This window comes from Falco rusticolus, chromosome 12 (genome assembly GCF_015220075.1).
Source record: "Falco rusticolus isolate bFalRus1 chromosome 12, bFalRus1.pri, whole genome shotgun sequence".
In the NCBI taxonomy this organism is placed as follows: Eukaryota; Metazoa; Chordata; class Aves; order Falconiformes; family Falconidae; genus Falco; species Falco rusticolus.
The window spans coordinates 15,197,774-15,217,733 of record NC_051198.1 but is presented as its reverse complement, the minus strand read 5'-3'; the positions used below and the strand labels follow the sequence as shown (position 1 = coordinate 15,217,733).

The window sequence follows — 19,960 nt, the reverse complement described above, 5'->3', positions numbered from 1 at the left end:
TACTTTGTCTCCATCCTGCCTCAAAGTCTGCTGTTTGCTTATTTGTTTGTCTTTATATGCAGATGTGTAAACCACTCATTATATTTCTGAGGCTGAAGTGAAGACCTATACATGCAAACTGGAAACGGGCTGTATCATTTTAAACCTTGCGTTATGAACCAGTGGGAGGAGGTGAAGTCACCAACTCCTCATCCCCTGAGAAATCCTTAAGACCATATGTTCTGTAAACAGCTGTGCTGGTGCTCAGTGGAAGAATCCCTGGATAAACTCAGCCTATGCAGGACTCTGCTGTCCAGAAGGTCAGACTAGATGATCACGACTACCCATACCATTCTTAACATTTGGGAACCAGCCCCCTACAAAGGCAAGAATGTACAAGCAGTCAAACTGTCAGTCAGGGCCTTCTGATAAAGTCAGCAGGTTCAATAAAACTGAACATTTCTGTGTACAATACTGCTACAATTGAATGCATTAAGATTTCAATTGCATTAAGTTTTGTGAGTGTGAATGCTCATTACTTTAACTGGCAGTCATGTCACAGCAGCCGTATGCTGTGGATCTCCTTAGGCTGTATCAAAAATAGGTATTATGTGTCCTCATCTTCTTTGAGAACTAAGAAAAATCTGTTTAACTGACATGGTGGAAGGCTGTCAAGCTTTCAGTCAGTGCTTGTCTCCAGGTACCAGCCCTCCCCTTACAGTCCTGAAAGTGAGGTGGATGGAAACAACAGGTACTGATCATTTCAGAAACTCCTCCTCTGGAACTCTGGTAGGAATGATCCTACTAAACCTTAAGCAATGTCCACAGGTGCAGAAAGCACATGGCAGGATCAGAGTCTCTCTCTACCATTGCTTCTTCCCTTGGTAAGCTATTAAGCTATGATCTGTTAAGTGTCTCCTATCTTTTTCCTCTGGAACTTTTTCAATGGATTTTATCTCAGCAAGATCCAGCTTGCAAGAAACACTTGTACTTGTGAATAAACTGAAAAAAACATATCATGATACTTTGTACTGGGCTGCAACTGAGAGGGAAAAATATGAAAATGTTTACTTCCTTCTTGCTTGACTGTAGGGATGCTCTTTGTTAGCAATCCATTGGACTATTGTATCCATGGATATTTTGAGCACTGCAGACACATCTCTGCTTTTCAGCCTCCCTTCTGTGTGCTGTTATTGTGGAAGAGCTTTGGCCTAGATCTGTCTTTTTGGGTGTATTGTGGTCTGGGATGGTTAGTGGTTACCAGAGTCATTCATCAGTGTCTTCTCCTTTGCTGCCTCTGCTGGTGTTATTGATATGCCTGTGTCGAGGTCTCAAGTACCGAAATGCCAGCAGGGCTGCGGCTGAGACATTGCAGTATCAGGTTTCTCTTAAGAAATAATCACAGACTCAGTGCAGTAGTGCAGGGCTGGCCAGGGTTAGTGAGCACAAGTGGAGTGTAAAACAAGTGTTGATACTCACTGAGGGAAATGTTAAGGCATAGTGTGCTTGTGGCTGGGTGAGCAATCTTGGTACCAAAAGGCTCCCTACAACCACTGTGCTCATCCTCATGAATCTACTCTAATTTAAACCAAGATGAAAACAGCTGATGTATTTGGATTTTTGCAATCATCTTTCATGGCCGTACTGCCCTGTATACTATTCACCTTTATCTGAGTCATCCTGCGTCTGTGCTAAAATTTTCTTCCTCCCATCCTTAAAAGTACGTATTACTGACACCAGCCATCATCAAACTTACAATTTCTGCTTAGGTAAGGGGTTTGCATTTCAGTCAGGTTTCCTAGCTAGGTACACTTTTGTCATGCCTTAGTAAACTTTTGTGCAGGCAGCTGCAGTAGCCATTTGCTCTAGCAAGCCTTAAATCTTTTTTAGCCAATGCACAGAAACATGAAAGGCATGTACAGAGGCAACTCCACCTGTATAGGACTGTCTTATAACCAAGAATAGAGCCAGGTGTTTCTTCAACTCAAGGTAGCTGTCTCTTGAGTTTTATAAAGCATTTCCATTAGAGACTATTCTAGTTAGATACTTTTGCATATTGGTTAAAGCATTCTGAAGTCCTCAAAGTATTTGTCTAAAATAGTAGTGAGTTCCTGTGAAATAATGACCCTTTGCTTTCATCACATGGGTCTCCCTGAAGATGTCTATAGGTTCTTGAGGGGGATACACCTTGTAGTCTGAAAAGATTGCTTTGGGATAAAATATTATGCCAACAACTTTCTCAAACTGAGAGCAGCACAGAAATTGGTAATTTTGAAAATCTGTGTTTTCATGTGATTACAGGTTGCTCTCTTCAGAGACAAAAAAACTGTGGCATAATGTCACACAAAAATGACGAACACAGAAAGGAGGATAACTTCAGGAGGATAACTTCGGTGCGTTTGCTTTTGCATCTTATACAACCAGTCCCCGTCAGCAGAGCAAACCCAAGTTTGCTGAGCAATATGCAAAAGGCCAGTTGTAATGGGAGTGGGCTTTCCTCTCTTGAGGAATCAGGAACATGTTGGAAAGCAGTGGACAGAAAAACCCTGAACATGAGCAGTTTGAGAAAGAAAAAGCGATGCCATCTCTAAATCCTCTGTTGGGGACTGTGTGATAAGTGATCCATACAGATACACTCCTACAAGATAACCCTTTTTTTAGGCTGTACCATATGTTCAGGAGAAGCAATCACATTTGTCTTCATGCTGGAGGGAGGGTGGAGTGATTCATTCCATACCAAGGTAAAAAAAAAAAATAAAAAAAAGAAATCCACATAGCAGTGGATTCAGAAATATGTCTAGGAAATTTCTGGGACACTTGAGAATAAAGAGGCCAGTATCTGCATACAAACGCCGAGTGCACCTGAGGAAAAAAAGACCTAGGTGAAACCTGTGGCAGACCAACACGTATTTACACTATGGAGTGAGAAATAGAACAGGTGGTTACAAAAACAGATCGGTCCATTCACCTTTTCTATAGCACTGAAAAAAGTTGCCAGCATGGTCATTAAAATCCAGCTAATTTTCTGAAACATAGTTATGAAGTTTAGTCATGGCAGGATAAACTTTTTTCTACCACTTAGGTGTTTAAACCAATTAAACATTCTTCAATATTTCATTGAAATTTAATCACCGTGAGTCAGTTATACCTTCATTAGATGCCTAGTCACATGAATTTAGGTCCGGATTAATCTTTAACTTGTGGCTTATAGTCAGGCTAATATGGAAGAGAGAAAAACATGTGTTATGGGGAATCATTTGGCTCTGTCTGTAGTTTCTGTTGGCTAAGTTAATTTTAATCTGCCTACGAGGAACATTAGATAGTAACTTCTCCAAGTTATGTAAAAGGCAGCAGCTCGTAGAAGTTTTCTGCAGTGCCACAACTATCTCCACTTCATCCCTAAATGCAGCACTTCCCAACTACCAAGTAACAATCTGTGGCACTGTCACAGGGGAGCTAGTATTCCCCCAGTCAGGTCTAGGAAAAAGATTTGCACTGAACGTGGTGGGATAGTACAAATGCACACCTGCAAAGACAATGTGCACGTGGCCAGGAAAGGACAACACCCTAAATGTCTCTTCTGAAAGCAATCCTGAATCTTAAAGTGGATAAAAAGCCCTTAAGGGGCTTGGACACAGGATTTTTCTTACCTTTACAGTCTGTTGGGAAAAGCATAAGGAGAGAAACAAGGGTGTGTTCTGCTTGCAGTGTCTCCAGGAACTGTGGAAACAAAAGCATCTCCCAAGCAGACTTCAGGGACAAAAGACAGCTCTTGTTAGACCATTCCCAGTTTGCTTCTTTTGCTACATCTTTTGGTGGAGATGTGGGGATTCCTCTTACGGACACCTGGGTACGGGCCACACCCTCCCCTCCTGTTTTGTCAGTTACTGTTCAGCAGGTTTGCAGCTTCATTTCTTCTGCTGGTGACTCTCCCTCCTTCTGTCATTTTGGTGAGGCAGAGAAGTAAGTAAGGAAATTCAACTTAAAAGAAATATATAAATCCCTTCTCTCCAGAGCTGACTGACTTCCCCAGCAATAGGAAAGGTCACCTCATTACTCAAGATGCTCGTCTAGCCCTCATTCTCTCCTCAAGCAGAAGGATGGACACTGTACCTTGCTGAAGTCCTGGCACAGACTGATGGTTGTGCCTACCCAAATTCCACGTCATGTGGACAGCACTGTCTTTGCATGACCTAGAAAGGGGACTCAATCGTGGTTTAAAGAAGGGAACTTGGAGCCCAGCAGCTGCGTATCAAGTGGTGCAGAGGCAAGTTTAGGACTCCTTCCAGCCCAGCCCACTGCAGAGAAGCTGAAATCAGCAGTTCTGCTAGTGGAACACAGCTTTACGGGACTTCATGAGGGTGTAAAATGCTTGTCTACTTTATTCCCTTACTCATACACTGTGAGCTGCACTCCAGCACTTCTGGAGTGATCATTTATTTAGAAAAGAAGGGACCACGCTTTACTGAGTTCAACAGATTTTGCTCTTTCTTGACTGCAGGTGTAAGGAACTTTCCCAGGCCATACAGTGGTTAAGGAAGGACATGCTTAAGTTTCTTCTGAAGGATTACATTGGCTATTAGAGATGTTGAGTCAAATGTTCTTATTGATAATTGACATGGTAAATATAGGTATGGGAAAACATTCTAACTAGAACTAACATACCCTAGAATGCAGTGCTGGCTGTGCTCTCCAAGAAGCCTGAAATCTTATATTTCTATGTAATGATTTTTGGTTTTAGAGTATTTATTTTACCCTCCTTTCTAGAAATGATAGTCTGGCTTTTTACTCCTTAGTCTGTTCAGAGGGGTCACACTGAGGTTTTGATGCTGCTTGATGTTATGAATCAATGTTCAGTTCATATTTTTTTGCTCCTAAATATCAATGAACTTTTGGCAAATTTCTGCTGCTCCTCATTTTGACAGGCTGAGGACAGCATTCCTTTGTCTGATAGTAAAGGTGACAAATGATTTTGTATTGTGCAAGCAAGCAAAAATTGTGGGTTTAGTATCATTGTGTATTTGATTTGCATTTTATTCCATGTTCTCCTTTTTAACTCTCAGGGTCATTTTTGCGTGTCCTGCTTACTTATGCTATCTGGAGTTACAGCAGAAAAGCTCAGAAAAGATTTTCCAGGGTGAAGAAGAGAGAGTTATACAGGCTTTACACTTAAAACTCTGCAGAGCAGAGCAATCTGTCAGCCTCTCCCTTCATTACCCACTGCTTTGAAAGTTTTTCAAGCAAAGATAAAGAACAATCCATACTTTCATTTAATTTTCAGCAGTTCAGGGTGCTCTTACACATGTGATTCCACAGTACTTATAGAATTTTTCAATGAAATCTTTCACAAGTTGTTTTCTGTTACCTGCAATGACCTCATTGGGATGCCTATAACATGTAGAAGCTTCTGTTTACTGGTGGACAGCGAAATATCCACGACTGCAAAAACCTTCAGGTATGATGACTAATAATTAATCATGGTAAAGAAGTAACAAACCTGGCCGATCTGTCTTCATCTGAACGCTTAGTATCTGCTGATCAGCTGCTCATTGTGTAAGTCTATTTGATCCTAAAACTATATTCAGCAAAACTGTGTAACTTAAGCTGTAAATGGGTAAATCTCAGGAGCCAAGTAAAACTTTAATCAACTGGAGAATTGAAATACGAGGAGAAATTCTAGTCTCTTCTTAATACACCATCAAAACTAAACAGATCAGTTGTGGGTCTCCAAATTCGAGCAGTCTTACATTTGTAATCTCATTTAATACATAACCTTGTTTAAAAGTAGGGTTTAACTCCTTTCCAAGTACTTACAAACCTGCTGTGTACTTTCCATGCATGAAAAGTAACATGAGGAGGGCCAAAAAGGTATTTGCAAAGCATATGGTTAGTACCTAGCAGAAGAAAATCAACACACACTGCTCATGCTTTCCTCTTTGCGATGTGTTCACTGCAGGGATGCACAGCCTGGGGTTCTGGACTGCTTATGTTCAGTTTTTGGGTCATGCCATTAGTCTATCAGATGAGTCATATCAGCTTCTTTCAGTTTTCTGGGTCTCATTTGCAACATGTAAGGAACTAGTAGACTGCTTTTTTATTACACTTTGTTCATGTTCTAGAAAGCTGTAGCACTTGCCTAAGCTCCTTCCAGGCAATAATATCATACTACAATTGGAATCTATCATAGACTTCTCCTTTTCTTCCTCCTGGGGTCAATATGAATTTAAACTTGTTTTCTTAGTGCATGGATTTTACCTTCCTTTTCAGTAATGTATTTGTCATACTTCACACAGTGTGGTTTTGGTCCAGGCTCAGCTTTGAAACAAACATGTATGTCTGGTTGCTGAGAAATGCTTTTATTTAATTTTGGTATCACAAACTGAAAGGATGTAACTGTGTTCTGGCCTTTCGTAAAGCACTCTTGACTTTCAACATCTCCATGTCTTTCTAGCCTATCTAGTCCTTCTAGCCTTCCTATTCCTTTGCTTTGTGTGCAATGCACAGGAAGTGGCAAAATGTCAAAGCTCTGCTTTAGGAAATTCCTTTATTACCTATCTGCTGCTTTTTCTTTTTCCTGTTTTTCCTTTTCCCCCTAGGAGATAATGCTTTTGACCATTAGTGATTTTTGTAGCCCATGTTCTCATTCTGCAATTGAAAAAAACATTTTTTTCCACAATGTTATTGCAAAACTCACCCTGAATCATCCTGGTTCTTTTTAACTTGTGCATTGTTGTGCACATTTCACAGAGAATTTTGTTGCAAAAGATTTTCTCCATCTTCTAACTCAGAATCTAAAAGCTTGATGGTTGATACTAAAAGTGTATTATTCAAACTTTCCCTTAGTGTTTTTCATTAAGTTTTCTTAATTTACAAGAAGCAAGCGATTCTACATGCATTTTAGATAGTAAAAAAGGTATTTCCATTGTTTGGTGAGAGGCTGGAGGGTTGGGTCCTCAATCTTACAGTTTTCCTGCTTGCCTTTCAACCTGCTTGTGATGGTAAAAATCTCTCCAAATAAACACCTTTTCATGTTTCTAAATTGTGCTTATGCTTTTTTCTGAATATAGATATACTCTAGCTGTATCTCTGGTGAGCTGATACTTCTTTAGCTCATTTTTGGTGAATTGGCAAATGCAGTTCTCCCTTCCTCTCCAATGGGAATTAAACTCATTTTTTCACCTTCTTACCTTTCGTGAGAAAGATGCTTGAGAGCCTGGTAGATAACATTTCGCAATCTCTTGAAACTATCCATAACAAGTTCAGTCACTGAGGCAGGGGAACAATTACATGATAGGTGATTAAACTTTTTAATACAGCATAAATTGTGTCTTAAACTGATGTTGAAACATTTTTTACACAGACTGATTTATCAGTGGATGCACAGTTTCTGTGGATGTAAGACCTGCTATTCACTCAATAAGATTCTTTCTTTTGGTTGGAATAGTTAGAATAGCCCTGTCAGCTGTTAGCTGGCACCACACTTCTCCCATCCATTTGTGACAGAAGAGTCTGAAACAACATGCTGGAGCCTGCTTTGGCCACTCAATTACAAAACACGGGTGACCATAACTTCAGGCAGTGCCTGGAGTTTTTGTCATTCCAGCACAACCTTCTGGAGATAAAATTAGCCTGTGTAATAGAACACAGAGTTTCTTCAGGATGTGTGAGTTGCAATCTAGCATAAGTGCTCTGAGTAGTAAGCATGAAAAACTGCTAGTAAGTCACTGAAGATCCTCCTCTTGACCTCAGCTCACATGTGCTCTTACAGAAAAACGGGATGGCCAGCTGTTAAGCACTATTGGATCCCAGTCAGCTCTCTTTGATCCTATCATTATAATTTGCACAGATTTCACTGCCTGGAAATAAATGGAAAGCCCCACTTGCAACTCTCAAGAAAGGACAGCACATAGCTGAATCTCACAGCTGTGTTCTGCCAGTAAAATAGCAGAACCCCTCTTGCAAATTAATTTCCTCTGAGCTTCTAAATGTGCTTATTACTTCTAATGTTGCTTCTCTTCTGGGAACCTCTGTTGGTATGGCAGGATGACCTTTTCTGTTGTAACTGTGCACCTCTGCCTATAAGAGTTCGAAATTACTTGAGTCAGGGAGAATAAGCATGGCACTTCAGCCAAATGTATGGGCCATTTGTCCATAAAAACCTGGGAAAAGAGTGTCCCAGGTCCCACACTTCATAACTTGAACACATGGATAACTTTTATCTCTTCCCATCTTTAGAAATGGAGTAATTGTAACATGTGGTTGCAACTACAAGTAGTATAACTTAGTGACTTCAGGTATTTTTTGTTTAAACTCAAATTTACTGTCTGGCTTTTTGAAACATTGCTGTGAATTGTGATAGCTTTCTAACTCTACATTAGCATGATACAGGGTGAAGTTATTAGTGTGGCTATTCATTGTTTCCATAAATACTTCAGCTTCACATTTACTAACAGAAATATTGTGTGGGCTTTCAATTACTCTGCTAATGAGTTTAAATATATTTTAGTTGGATTTGAATTAGAGTAAGGATTTTTTTCTAAGGCAGTTACTGTCTCAGGCATATTGAGGTGAAAGGTGTTCAGTCTGTAGCTGAATTGCTTGGGTGTCACTGCATTTATCTTTCGTGCTGTCAAAAGTTCCTAGAGTTGGTCTGCACTCCTTTTAAAGATACAACTTAACAATCAGGGCACTAAATGCCTGCTGCTGTCATTTCCCTGTGAAAGAAATTGTAGCATAGATCAGGGAATCAGAGTCTAATTTTGTGTTGTCATACCAACATTAACCAAAATGAGGTTATCTCGGAGCAGTAGCTTGCACCTGGACAGCTGAACTGACCACCTTCATTGATTCAGGGCATTACGGGATGTTTCTGGTGGTCGTCATTCATCTAGAAGTGCCTCACCAGCTCTGCCTGCCTGTAGTTCCCTATTGTTTGCAAGAATCTGGCTGGCAATAATAGAGAGAGGAGCGTTTTTTCTTAGAGCAATGGGTAATGGAGGGGAGCAGAATACCTGGTACCATGGTTCCCTTTCCTCAGCCTTGTGCAATAACATCCCCCAGAAGCCTATGCTTTGTTCTGTCACCTGCTGAATGACTTCAGTGCATCCCCAGGGGACATCGTTCAGCAGCCTATCAGATATCACGAGGAATTTATATTCTCTGAGCTAGTAGTTTAATGTCTGGGTTATTTTTTTCCTTTCTCCTGTAGCACAGGGGATATATTCATTATCAGTATCTCCCTCACTCACTATCTTGTGACAGACATATCAATTGCTTTTGGCTCTGTTTTCTCTTCCCCACCTCCCATCCCACTTTTCCAAATGAGCAGAAAAAAGCATAAGCAAATTAGGAAATAATAATGAAATTATATGTACTATGTGTTTCACTTGACAAGACAGATTCTCTGAAGGGCAGCTAGATGCATGAGTGATGAGGAGACAAGATTCAGAAAAGCAGGAAGGGATTTGTGTTTAATAATAAATGTTCCATCTGAAGGCAAAATTATGATTGTATGTCATAAAACCCCCAAAAACTAATAAAATAAAAAATGCAGGAAATTATTCATGCTGGGTTGAGTTAGTGTTTACTGAGCAAGTCTGGCTACCTCCTGGTATTATCTGACATTTCCTTATGTTGGCATGACTGACAGAGGAATTACACCCTGTTGCTAATACTAACAACTATCTTTTTTCCCAGGACACCAGAAATACAACTGTCATTTTTTTGAGATGAGGGTCACAGTAGGTCTCAGTCTTTCTCAGATTCTTAGATTAAAAAACCTTGAATCAGGTGGCAAAAGACTGAGATATCGCACAGTAATATACTTGGTACTTTGTATTTGTTTTTTGATTCCTGAGGCTTTAGGATGATCTGAAGTTATATAGTCAAGGGCTTTTTTAGAAGTTTGAAGGGTCAGAAATTAATCTCCATTGTTAGCTTACTTTATTTTTAATATCATTTTAGATTCTACTTTCATTCCATGATTGCAGAAACTGGGGCTTTTGGGATAAAAACACAGCAAAAAATGACACCAGGATACACCATAAAACTTTCAAGGAAATTACAAAAGTTGGCAGCAGAGAAGAATGCCAAGTGTGCAGTCCAAATTTGTCAATTACATCCTTTTGCTCCCAGGCAATACATCATGTGTGACATTTTCACTTCAATTTAGATCTTTCTATTCTCCCTCCGATCTTTTTTTGCCTTTTTCTCCAGCCTCCTTAATATCTGTCCACTATCTGAACACTTTCTGCTGCCTTGATTCACTTCATTATCTTTCTAATTGTCTTGTTTTTGCTGAAAGACCTTCACCTATGTTTGAGCTGGTTTTGTGATCTTGGTCCCCATTCAGTGACCACCTGGACTTCTTCCATCATTTTGATGGTAGCCACATGCCTGATCATGCCCTGCCAAAGGCTGCTTTGTCTTTCTATCATTTTCTAATGCCCTAGCACTGTCAGAGCCACCAATGTTCATTATCCTCTTTTCTTCTTGCATTCTCTCTCACTTCAGCCTTCGCCTCCTTTTTTTTTCCTTACCTGTCCTTAATGAAATAACACCTCATTACTATCTCTGTTGGGTAAGAAGCAAGGTCTGTGTACTGTTGAACTACATCCACCAGGCAATGAACTCCACCCTCCAATTACCCCCTCTTTTTACATGCTCTTTAACAAGTCTTCCTTCCATGTGTCACCATTGATACTTTCCCTTTCCCCTTTCTCTACCATCCTACTTTAATCCCATGGGGATGAAGGTGGACACTTCACCTGAGAAGTAGGACTCTATCAGACCTTTTTACAATACTTTTAAGGAAGATTAGCTGGATTCATCATTGTTTTAGAATTACCTGTGAAATTGGAACAAAGGAAAAAACCCAAAGATTTTAAAATAGGGAAAAAAAATATTGATGAAATAAATGAGCATTTTTGGCTTGAGATTTTCGTAAGTGAAAATTCAAGTGTTAACCTTTTCTGGATCAGTTTCTAGTTCTGAGAGCAATCAGAGTAATATTTTGCACTTCTGTGAATTCAACTTTGTGAAAGAGGAAGTTTGTTTCATACTAAGGCATTACTAGACAGGAAAGTTAGTGTGCTAACTAACTGGAATATGATTTTACAGGACACTAGCTATTTCACCCTGGCACCTCTCTTTGTTTTCCTTTTCCCCTCTTCATGACAAACTATAGTGCATGGTGACAATTCAGCACAACCATTGAGCAGTTGCTTCATAATGTCCAGGCTACAGCTGTGCTGACAAATTAATGAGAGCCCAGAAACATTCCCATGACCCAGAACCCCATCACCTATACTGCTAACATCTTGGTACAGTTCCTTGATGCTTTTTCCAGCATGGTTCAGGAGATAATATTCCAAGAGCTGGTTTTGATATATAGATTTAGCAGCGGAGTCATGGACCATTTCTTGTGAGGTGTCTGCCCTGGGACATGGCATGTAGACAAAGAATCTTACAGGAAGAGTTTGGGTTGAGCAGTTTAGGCACAGAAAATTCACACTCAGGCAATTAGGTGCTTTTTTTTTCTTTTTTTTTTCTTTTTCCTGAGATACAAGCATTTAATAAATTAGCATGACTTTCCATTTTAAACTCCTAGCATTTACTTCAAAAGGAGAAATCATATTGCAATACAGATGGCATATGGCCCCAAATAGTACAAAAAAAAGGTCCATGAGAAAAGCAACACAGTCTAGCAGGTCAGTATAAAACTGAGTTTTGGGAGTTGCAAGTGCCTTCCCAAAGGAATTGAATGCTTGACAGTTCCCTGCAAGTTCTGTGATTAAAGCAGTTTCAGGCTAAAACTAGATGGTATCATACCCCTCTTTCGGTGGAAAAAAGGAACAGAATTGCCTAGACAATTAACCTAATCTGTCTTTTTTCTAATTTGTCTGTTTTGCATAACCACAGTATTAACCAGCAGTTCACTCCTCCTAATCCCCAGTGCTACAAAGAAGAAAAGAACCCATTTGTATATTGCAGTGTAATCATAATATCTACTAATTTCCTTCCATACACTACAGGCCTCTTTTGAAAAGAGATTGCTGGCATTATCCCCATTTTATAAATGAGGAGACTTACAGTACAGCAAAATGATTTCTCAGGAACTGAGAGTTACTGATAAAGTAGAGCCTGATATCAGTGTAACTGATAAAATAGAGAATAAAAATCACATCTCCTAAATTCTCATCACAGTTCACTCCCTGCAAGCTTCAGTGCTCACTTGCATCTGGGATTATGAGTAAAGTCTGCAGCAACCCTTTTTCTCCTGCATTTCTAAGTAATTTATTTTCTAATTTTCTTAATATCACCACACACTGAAGTGAATAATTAATTACAAAATTGCTTGCTTTCCGTATGTTGTGTCGACAAGGACATCACAAGGACTTTTTAGTGGAGATGGTAGAAAATAAAGTTGACTTCAAAGAAGGGTGCTAGCACTATCCTTCCATTGTTTTTAAAAAAAGAGTCTCATGGTCTTATTTTGGTGCTTTCACAAAATGAGACCTAAAACTCCATGGATTGAAGGGGATGTATTATTTGCAAAAGCCCTGGAAACTTTCATCTCAGCTTCATAGCCCTTCATCACACATAAACTCTCATAGGAGCATCTGTCTATTGCTGTTCTATTTCAGATGCTTATGCCATGCCCTAATCCTAGCCATAGGTCTCCTCCTCTTCCAATAAGTGATGCTGTTGTGCCAAAGGGCAAGAGAAGAGGTGTTTTTTTTTTAAATTAAGAAGGTCAGTTGTAAGACTTCTATGCTCATTTCATTCCTTAGAGGCAAGATTTGTAGAGAGGTCAGAACCATGTTCTTATATGAATAGTTTTCCTTGGGGCATTTGACCTTCAGATAGGATTCAGAAACTAGCTTAAGAATCAGGTAATAAAATCCTGGGACTAATGTTAAGGAGATTTGCCTGCTCTTTCTACCCCAAAGAAAATAAACCAGAGGAGAAAGACAGAAATTGCTGCTTTTTATGTGTCTGGACAGTGAAATTTCCATAAGAAGATTTTCAGATTTCTTGTTGTTCTAGCTGGGATGACATTTACACTTACAGTGTTAACATATTTGAGTATTTGTTTGCTTTCCCAGTCCTCACTGTTCCCAGGCTCCTTTAACTGTAAACATTAAAACCTATCATAGCCTATCATCAGTTTAAAAATAAGCAAATGTTTTGCTAGTTGATCTCATCTTGTAGTTAGTCAACTGTTAGTCTTTTTTTTCCTTATAGTATCAAACTCAGATCTCTATTCCTTTTCCGTGATAAGAAGCATTTCTACAAGATCACACTGCCCTGTGTGATCAGGTGCAGGCTGAAGAGCAGGTGGACACTATTAGGCTCTTGCCTCAAGATACTGCTGTATGTTTGCTATCTGAGGGCTAACAAGTGAGCACTAGGATCTTCTGAGTTTCAAAAGCTAACAACTTTCAAAAGCTGTGTTTGATCTCCAGTGAACCATGCTATAGATTCTTTCTACCTGAAACCAACTTTCTGTGTTAAGCTAATGAATTGACTGAGCAAAGCCTTGCAGGATCTCTGACTAGACACAGTTTAAATGGCCCCTTTCAGATTTGTGGCAACTCCTAGCTATTGAGCTCCAATGACAGGGCATGCTGGTCCATAACTGAGGGTGCTGGACATACAAAGCAGCCATGAAGATACTGCCCCTGTTAGGCAGCAAAGCAAAGATTGAAGTGGCATCTTGTAGCTACCCGTGTTGGGGACAATCAAAAAGTCATCAATAGCCCAGAGTGAAAATGTGTCTTCATCGATTTTAGGTGCAGGCAACGCTAAGAGATGTCATCCATCATAGCTGACTGGCAGTGTGTTTGGGGAGGGTGAACTAAAGCACGGAGGAATGCCAAAATACTCTTACAATTTGGCAACTTCGTGAAAACAAGATCATCTTCCCTGCAAGCTAGAAAACTGAGTTTGAGATTAATTACTTAACTCCTAGTACTCTTGAAATCGGGTGCTTATTCCTATGCTCAGCTGTTCTTTAACAATAACATTAATTTGAATACTTTACAAGAACATTTGAAGTTTATTTATGGAAACATCCAAAATTCTTCATTTTAGATGTATATGGAGAGTTGATTGCTTTTTCCGTAATTGGGATTGCAACTGTGATCTTTTATAAAGCTATTATTAGTCCCAATATTATCACAGCTGTAGCTTCCAGGACTGATTGAGTTTAGAAATGACTCAGTTTCTTCTAAAGGCTAAGATGAGCTTTTATGGCAAGTTTCAATACAGTTAACCTGGCAGAGCTTTAGGAGTGGTTATGGCCTCACTGCTGTACATTTAAAAATAGACTGGCTTTACATTTTATGTCACTAGCACTACCTGCCAGTCTGTGAGATATTCCAGGCAGTAGCATTTCCCTGGAAGCTTAAGTGTAATCATATTTGAAGAAAACAAGTTGTAAATGATTGAAGTTAATCAGTGTTCACTCTGTATAAATTGGCATAGTGTGTTGGGCTGAAGGAATGTATTTCCAAATACATAAGATACGTACAGAGCTATATACTATGTAAACCCAGTTGTTTGCTGTTCGCTTGGAGACTATATAGAGGTCTCTGTTTCATCAGTGCAAAGCAAAATGAACCGCTCTTACAGATGGTGCTATAGATCTGTTTTTTGAGAGTTATGACACAAGTTCAGATCCACTTTATAGGGCTGACTATTCTTTCTGCTAACAGTGCTACTTGTTTGTAATGAGGTTTCACAGCAAAATAATTTCTGAATGACTTATGCACTGCAGAATTTTTTAAGCACATGGCTGTGAGTGATGGTGGAAAGTGGAGTATAGATAGCACTAGGTGATACAGAAGGAGGTATGAAACAACTGGTGAAAGTGTTCAAGAGTTTGAAGATCCTACATTTGAAGATCAGTAGTATTCCGTTATTCCATATATCATCCTTGGTGTGTGCATATAAAACTCCTTGAACAACTGAACAGAGTGCAGGCATTGCCCCAGCCGCTGTGGTGTGTTGTTCCCAGAGCCACAGGGACAGGAGAACAATTAGAAATTGCTTAAGACCAACCATTTTGACTCTTTTAGCAACTGTATCTGGAATTTTCCAGGAGGGCTGCTTTATGACCTCTCAGCTCATTCTGAATAGCTCATCTATGTCTGTGCAAAACGTCTCCATTAGGATGATAATAGAATCACAGCATCTCAAATATAGCATTGTGTAAATGTGCCAGGTGATGTTTATATTCCAGGTGTCTCTCATGAATATTTCTTTTCCTTACAGAGTTTTTGGTGGTTTTGTTTGCTTTTTAAAAAGGAGCCACATCCTCACCTGTGGCCAGACTGAAGGGTTGTGTAAGTGGCGTGAATGCGTAAATGCAAAGATGATCAGAAGCTCATCTTTGCAGTGCCTTGACGTTGCTGCTTCTCTGTGCAGGCCTGTTCCCTCCCACTGCACAGAAGGGCCTCTGCAGGGCCGCAGTTAATGCTAGCTGTGATGGTGATTTGAGGCTGAGAGAGCCTGGCACTCTCACAAGGAGTATGCCTTTTACCTCTGGCCAGCCCTTACCGTCCCAATTACAGTCACACCAGCTTGCTGTGTGGTGTTAGTGCCTGCAGGGCTTCCTCGTTGCTGGTGCTAAAGAATTGCAGCTCTAAGTCAGAACGGGCTGGTTTTAATTTCAGCTTTTTTCTCTCACTCAAGTCTGTTATGTGGAAGTAAAAAGAAATATGCATGGGGTATCTCTTTGGTTTTATTCTTGGCTACCCACCAGGCACTGAATCGGGGATTCTCCACTGTATTCCGCCGATGTGCTGCAATTTTCACCAGTTTGAAGAGGGGCTAGGCCATGTGCATTCTCATTTGCTAATTTTTAATGCTAGTGATGCTCTATTGCATGAGTTCAAATGACTGCTTAAGTTTTATGGCAGCAAGGAATAATATCCATAAATGACCAAACTGGAGCTCAGCTTGGGCCTAGGTAATTGGTTTTTGAAAGTGGATTTCTGCTGGAGTAGAGTTACATATTTTAAAGAATCCTTCTTGTTTCCATCCCTGCATCTTCCTACCTCTCCTCACACTTCCACAGCCCATACTGCCAATGCCAGTATTTCTTTCTCACTCACACAGAGAAAGGTGGTTGCAAGAAGAAATTTCTGGCAAAGTAGATGATAGCTGCATTTCTAGGAGATATTTTCCACAGTGGGGAGTAGGAGGATGGGGAAAGTAGGTGGGAGAGTGGAGAAAGAGAGAGAAGTGGTTGCCTGCCTTGCATTCTCAGGAAATGAGAGAACTGAATGTAGCCCCTTGTCTTCACAAAGTAAGCAGCCTGCTGATGTTAGACAGTGAATGTTCAGGCACCCGTGAAGCAATGTGGCAGCTGCCAGGTTCAGACTCAGCAAGCGCAAGGGTCATTTGCACACGCAGAAAAAACTGCTCTTTGTAGGCACATATTTTTATTCTGAGTTATTTGTTCAGGTTTGAATATATTTAAGATTAGGACAGATGCAAGTGAGGAGAAAAAAACTCCAGACTAGTTTGGTCTGCTTTTTCTTATTCCCTTTATTTCACACTTGAGAGATGGCCCTCAAAACTTGTGTGTGCCTGAATGCTGGGATGTTGGACCTGCAGGAGCTGGGAAGCTTGAATGCTTGTTTGAATTTTATGGCTCTAACTTCTCTCTGCCAGTACCCAGAACAGTAAACACCACACTGTTCTTATGTCTGTTCTCCTCTCTTTTTCCTTACTGTCAAGAATAACCAATTTTTTTCTTTTTTTTTCTCCTTTTTTGTTTGAAGGATGATTCCAGCTACAAACAAAGCCTTTGTTGTAAACAACCTTGTTTCCGGAACAGGCTATGACCTCTGTGTCCTGGCAATGTGGGATGACACGGCCACGACCCTTACTGCCACCAATATTGTGGGATGTGCCCAGTTCTTCACCAAAGAAGACTACCCTCAGTGCCAGTCGATGCACAGTCAGTTCCTGGGTGGGACCATGATTCTCATCATTGGAGGCATCATTGTAGCAACCCTGCTGGTATTCATTGTAATACTCATGGTCCGTTATAAGGTCTGCAACAATTCCCAAGGAAAGATGTCTAACGTCAGCAATGTCTACTCACAGACAAATGGAGCACAACCAGTTCAGAATGGAGTCTTGCCCCAGGTCAACCCCAAAGTGGTGGTGAGAAATGAACTTATGGAGTTTAACTGTCAGTCTGCGCGGAGCAGCATCTCCTCTTCCTCCAGCTCCGCAAACAGCCGTGACTGTGATGACTATAGCCTCCAAAGTGAACAGGGCACATTGTCCAGTAAGTGGAGGCCTCCTTCCAGGTCAAAACACAACATTGACCGGCTAATGGGAGCTTTTGCCTCCCTGGAACTGAAATGTCAGAAAAAGGAGGAGATGACAGACTCCAGAACTTCCACGGTGGCCCGCCACTCGGACAAAGAGCCATTGCTGGGCCAGCCAGAGTCAAAATTTCGCAGCCTCCTCACGTTGCCTCTGGAGGGCAAAACTAAACGTAGCCATTCTTTTGACATGGGGGACTTCGCCACATCTCAGTGTTGCACCTACCCAAAAAAGATAACAAACATTTGGACAAAGAGGAGCCTCTCGGTGAACGGCATGCTTTTGCAGTATGATGACAATGACCTAACAGGGGCAAAAGGGACTTTTGGGAGCTCAGAGTGGGTAATGGAAAGCACAGTGTAAATATCAGTGTCTCCCTGCTCCTCTTCTACCCTTATGATATAAAGTGTTGGTTTGCTGCAGGGCCACGCATTTAGGAAGAGAGGGGAGGAAACATTTTCAGTTGTACTGGCCAAAAAGATAGGTAAACAAATAAGTAACAGGGATACTAAAAGGGAAGAAAGGTGATGAAATGTGAATAGGCACGTATGGCACCATTCTTGTCTGGCCCCAACTAAACCATGCCTGAATGTTTCAAGGAATTTACTACTTGTATTTAGCACTGCTTTCCAAAACTTACTCAGACTCTTGGTGAACGACCACACAAGATTAAACAGGGAGTATGAAAAGGGGGTTAACAGCACAAATATAATTTTATAGGATTTGTTGTTTGTTCGTTGTTTTTTTTTTAAAGGGCAACTCTTTCTTTTCTTTTAGCCATGGAAATACACTTCTGTGGATATAAGATTGGTGCTAGGATATATCTGGTTGTCATTGCAAGTGACTTTCTGAAAAGTGCAGGCAGGGCATCCACAGGGACAGATTAGAGCAAATTGTTCAGCATAATCTCATGGTGGTAACGTGACAACTGGGAAAACAATACCTGTTATCGAGTGGGCTTTTGGTTGGGATTTAATGGCTTCTGTTCTGTTTTGCCTCGTTACTGCTTTTAAGTTGTTTTGTGCCCACAGCAGAAAGTATGTTTCCATGCATTTTTTGGTTGTGTTTTCAGTCTCATCTAATACCTCAGATGAAAAGGAGGATATGTACAAAGGTCAAATTTCTGATGTACTGTATAACCCACCTCCAATACGACCCTTTATATACTAGGAAAAACTAAATCTAGGGGCTAATAAAAAAATCATCCTCTTTCTTCCATCTTCTTCATAGCCTGCCCTTGTCAAAGGCAGATTACAGCAGCTAATGATATCTGTACGGGTGTTGCTATCAAAGATCGGAAAAGTAGTAATCAAGGTTTCCTATTAAAGGAAAAAGAAAGGGAAAACAAAGGTAGCTCCCGTGAACTCTCCACATTATGAATACCAATGGCTTCTGACAAATGTCACACTGTCACTACGTTCAACTGACAAAGAAAACACAGACTTTCACCCTATTGTGACAAAAGTGCTGTCTGTGCAGTCGCCATGACATGGCTTAACTGTATCAGCAGCAGCACAGGAAATGTAAGGTTTTGTGTATTTTGAGGGGTTGGATAAGTTCCCAACTAGCCATGGAAACCGAGTTAAATTTGGGTGTCTAGAGCAGGGCATCTCTGGTGGGTTCCCTGCATTACAGATAGCCCTTCCCCAGTCCCTGGCGTACTCCTGCCCCCCTGTCTCTCACCCTCACTAAGGTACTTGCTAGGAACAGGAGCTCTTTAGGGCTTCTAAACTGATTCTTAGACTCATTTTTGGGGAGCATTGCTGTGGTTGTGGAAATGCTCATGGGCCACCAAGCTGACTTCATTGTCCTTAACAACTTTATTGTGATTTCCAGCATTCTGATGGCTACTGCAACTGTCCTTTCCTTTGTTTGTTTATTTGTTGGCTCCCAATGATCAGCTGCTGGGAACCATTCTGAAATTGCACACTGTTACTATGATTTTGTAAAAGACGTGGAGAAAGGTTGCAAGGCACAGAGAAAATAACACATGAAAAACCTATGTATATTTTTTTTTAAAGGTGCAGAGATATATTGTGACATGGCTGTGTACTTGATCTTGTATTTGTCACGTTTCCTACTTGGAGTTTTAGAAAATGACATCCCTGTGATCAGAATATTTTTTCCTTTATTTTCTTTTTCTTTTTTTTTTTTTTTGCTACAAAATGTACAGTAAAAAACATTCTTGGGGAAAAGTACCTGCTTTTCATTTATTTGTTGTTCTGTGGTCTGCTTTGAAACCTAAGTAAGGAGCTGTAATTATTTTTTAAATCATCTTGAAAATACAAATGTTTGCCTTCTCTTTCCCTCAAACTATCTCTGACTTCAGGATTTTAGGTATAAGGTAGGAATGAAGAAATACATACTTTTTGGAACGCATGAGAAAAGATCTTCTGAAACAGGCATTTCACCTCTTTTTCTGTGGTTACATTTATACAGATCTATATCAGTAATGTGTTTTAAAACCTGATCCAAAATTTGCAGAAATAAGAGGAAGCCTTTTTAGGCTTAGGACCTGACTTTGTAGGTTTCTGCTCAGATTATTGCTCACTGCCAACATTAAATACTCAAAAGAGATCTAGTCAAAGTTTGTTTGCAACATCTTTCACAGTCACTGGTTTTCTCATGCTTTCCA

General features: G+C 40.3%; 1 protein-coding gene across 6 annotated transcripts in view; it reads left to right on the top strand.

Annotated features, from left to right (window-relative positions):
• Positions 1 to 19,514, top strand: part of LRFN2 (leucine rich repeat and fibronectin type III domain containing 2) — a 160,877-nt gene extending 141,363 nt beyond the window's left edge. For 4 of the 6 annotated variants that reach the window (XM_037405779.1, XM_037405778.1, XM_037405776.1 and 1 more), the window contains one exon: positions 16,770 to 19,514. In XM_037405779.1, coding sequence (XP_037261676.1) covers positions 16,770 to 17,688 — 919 coding nt within the window. In that variant the 3' untranslated portion in view covers positions 17,689 to 19,514. The remainder of the gene's footprint in view (positions 1 to 16,769) is intronic. The other 2 variants (XM_037405781.1, XM_037405780.1) reach the window with 2 other exon arrangements.
• Positions 19,515 to 19,960: the final 446 nt, after the last annotated feature.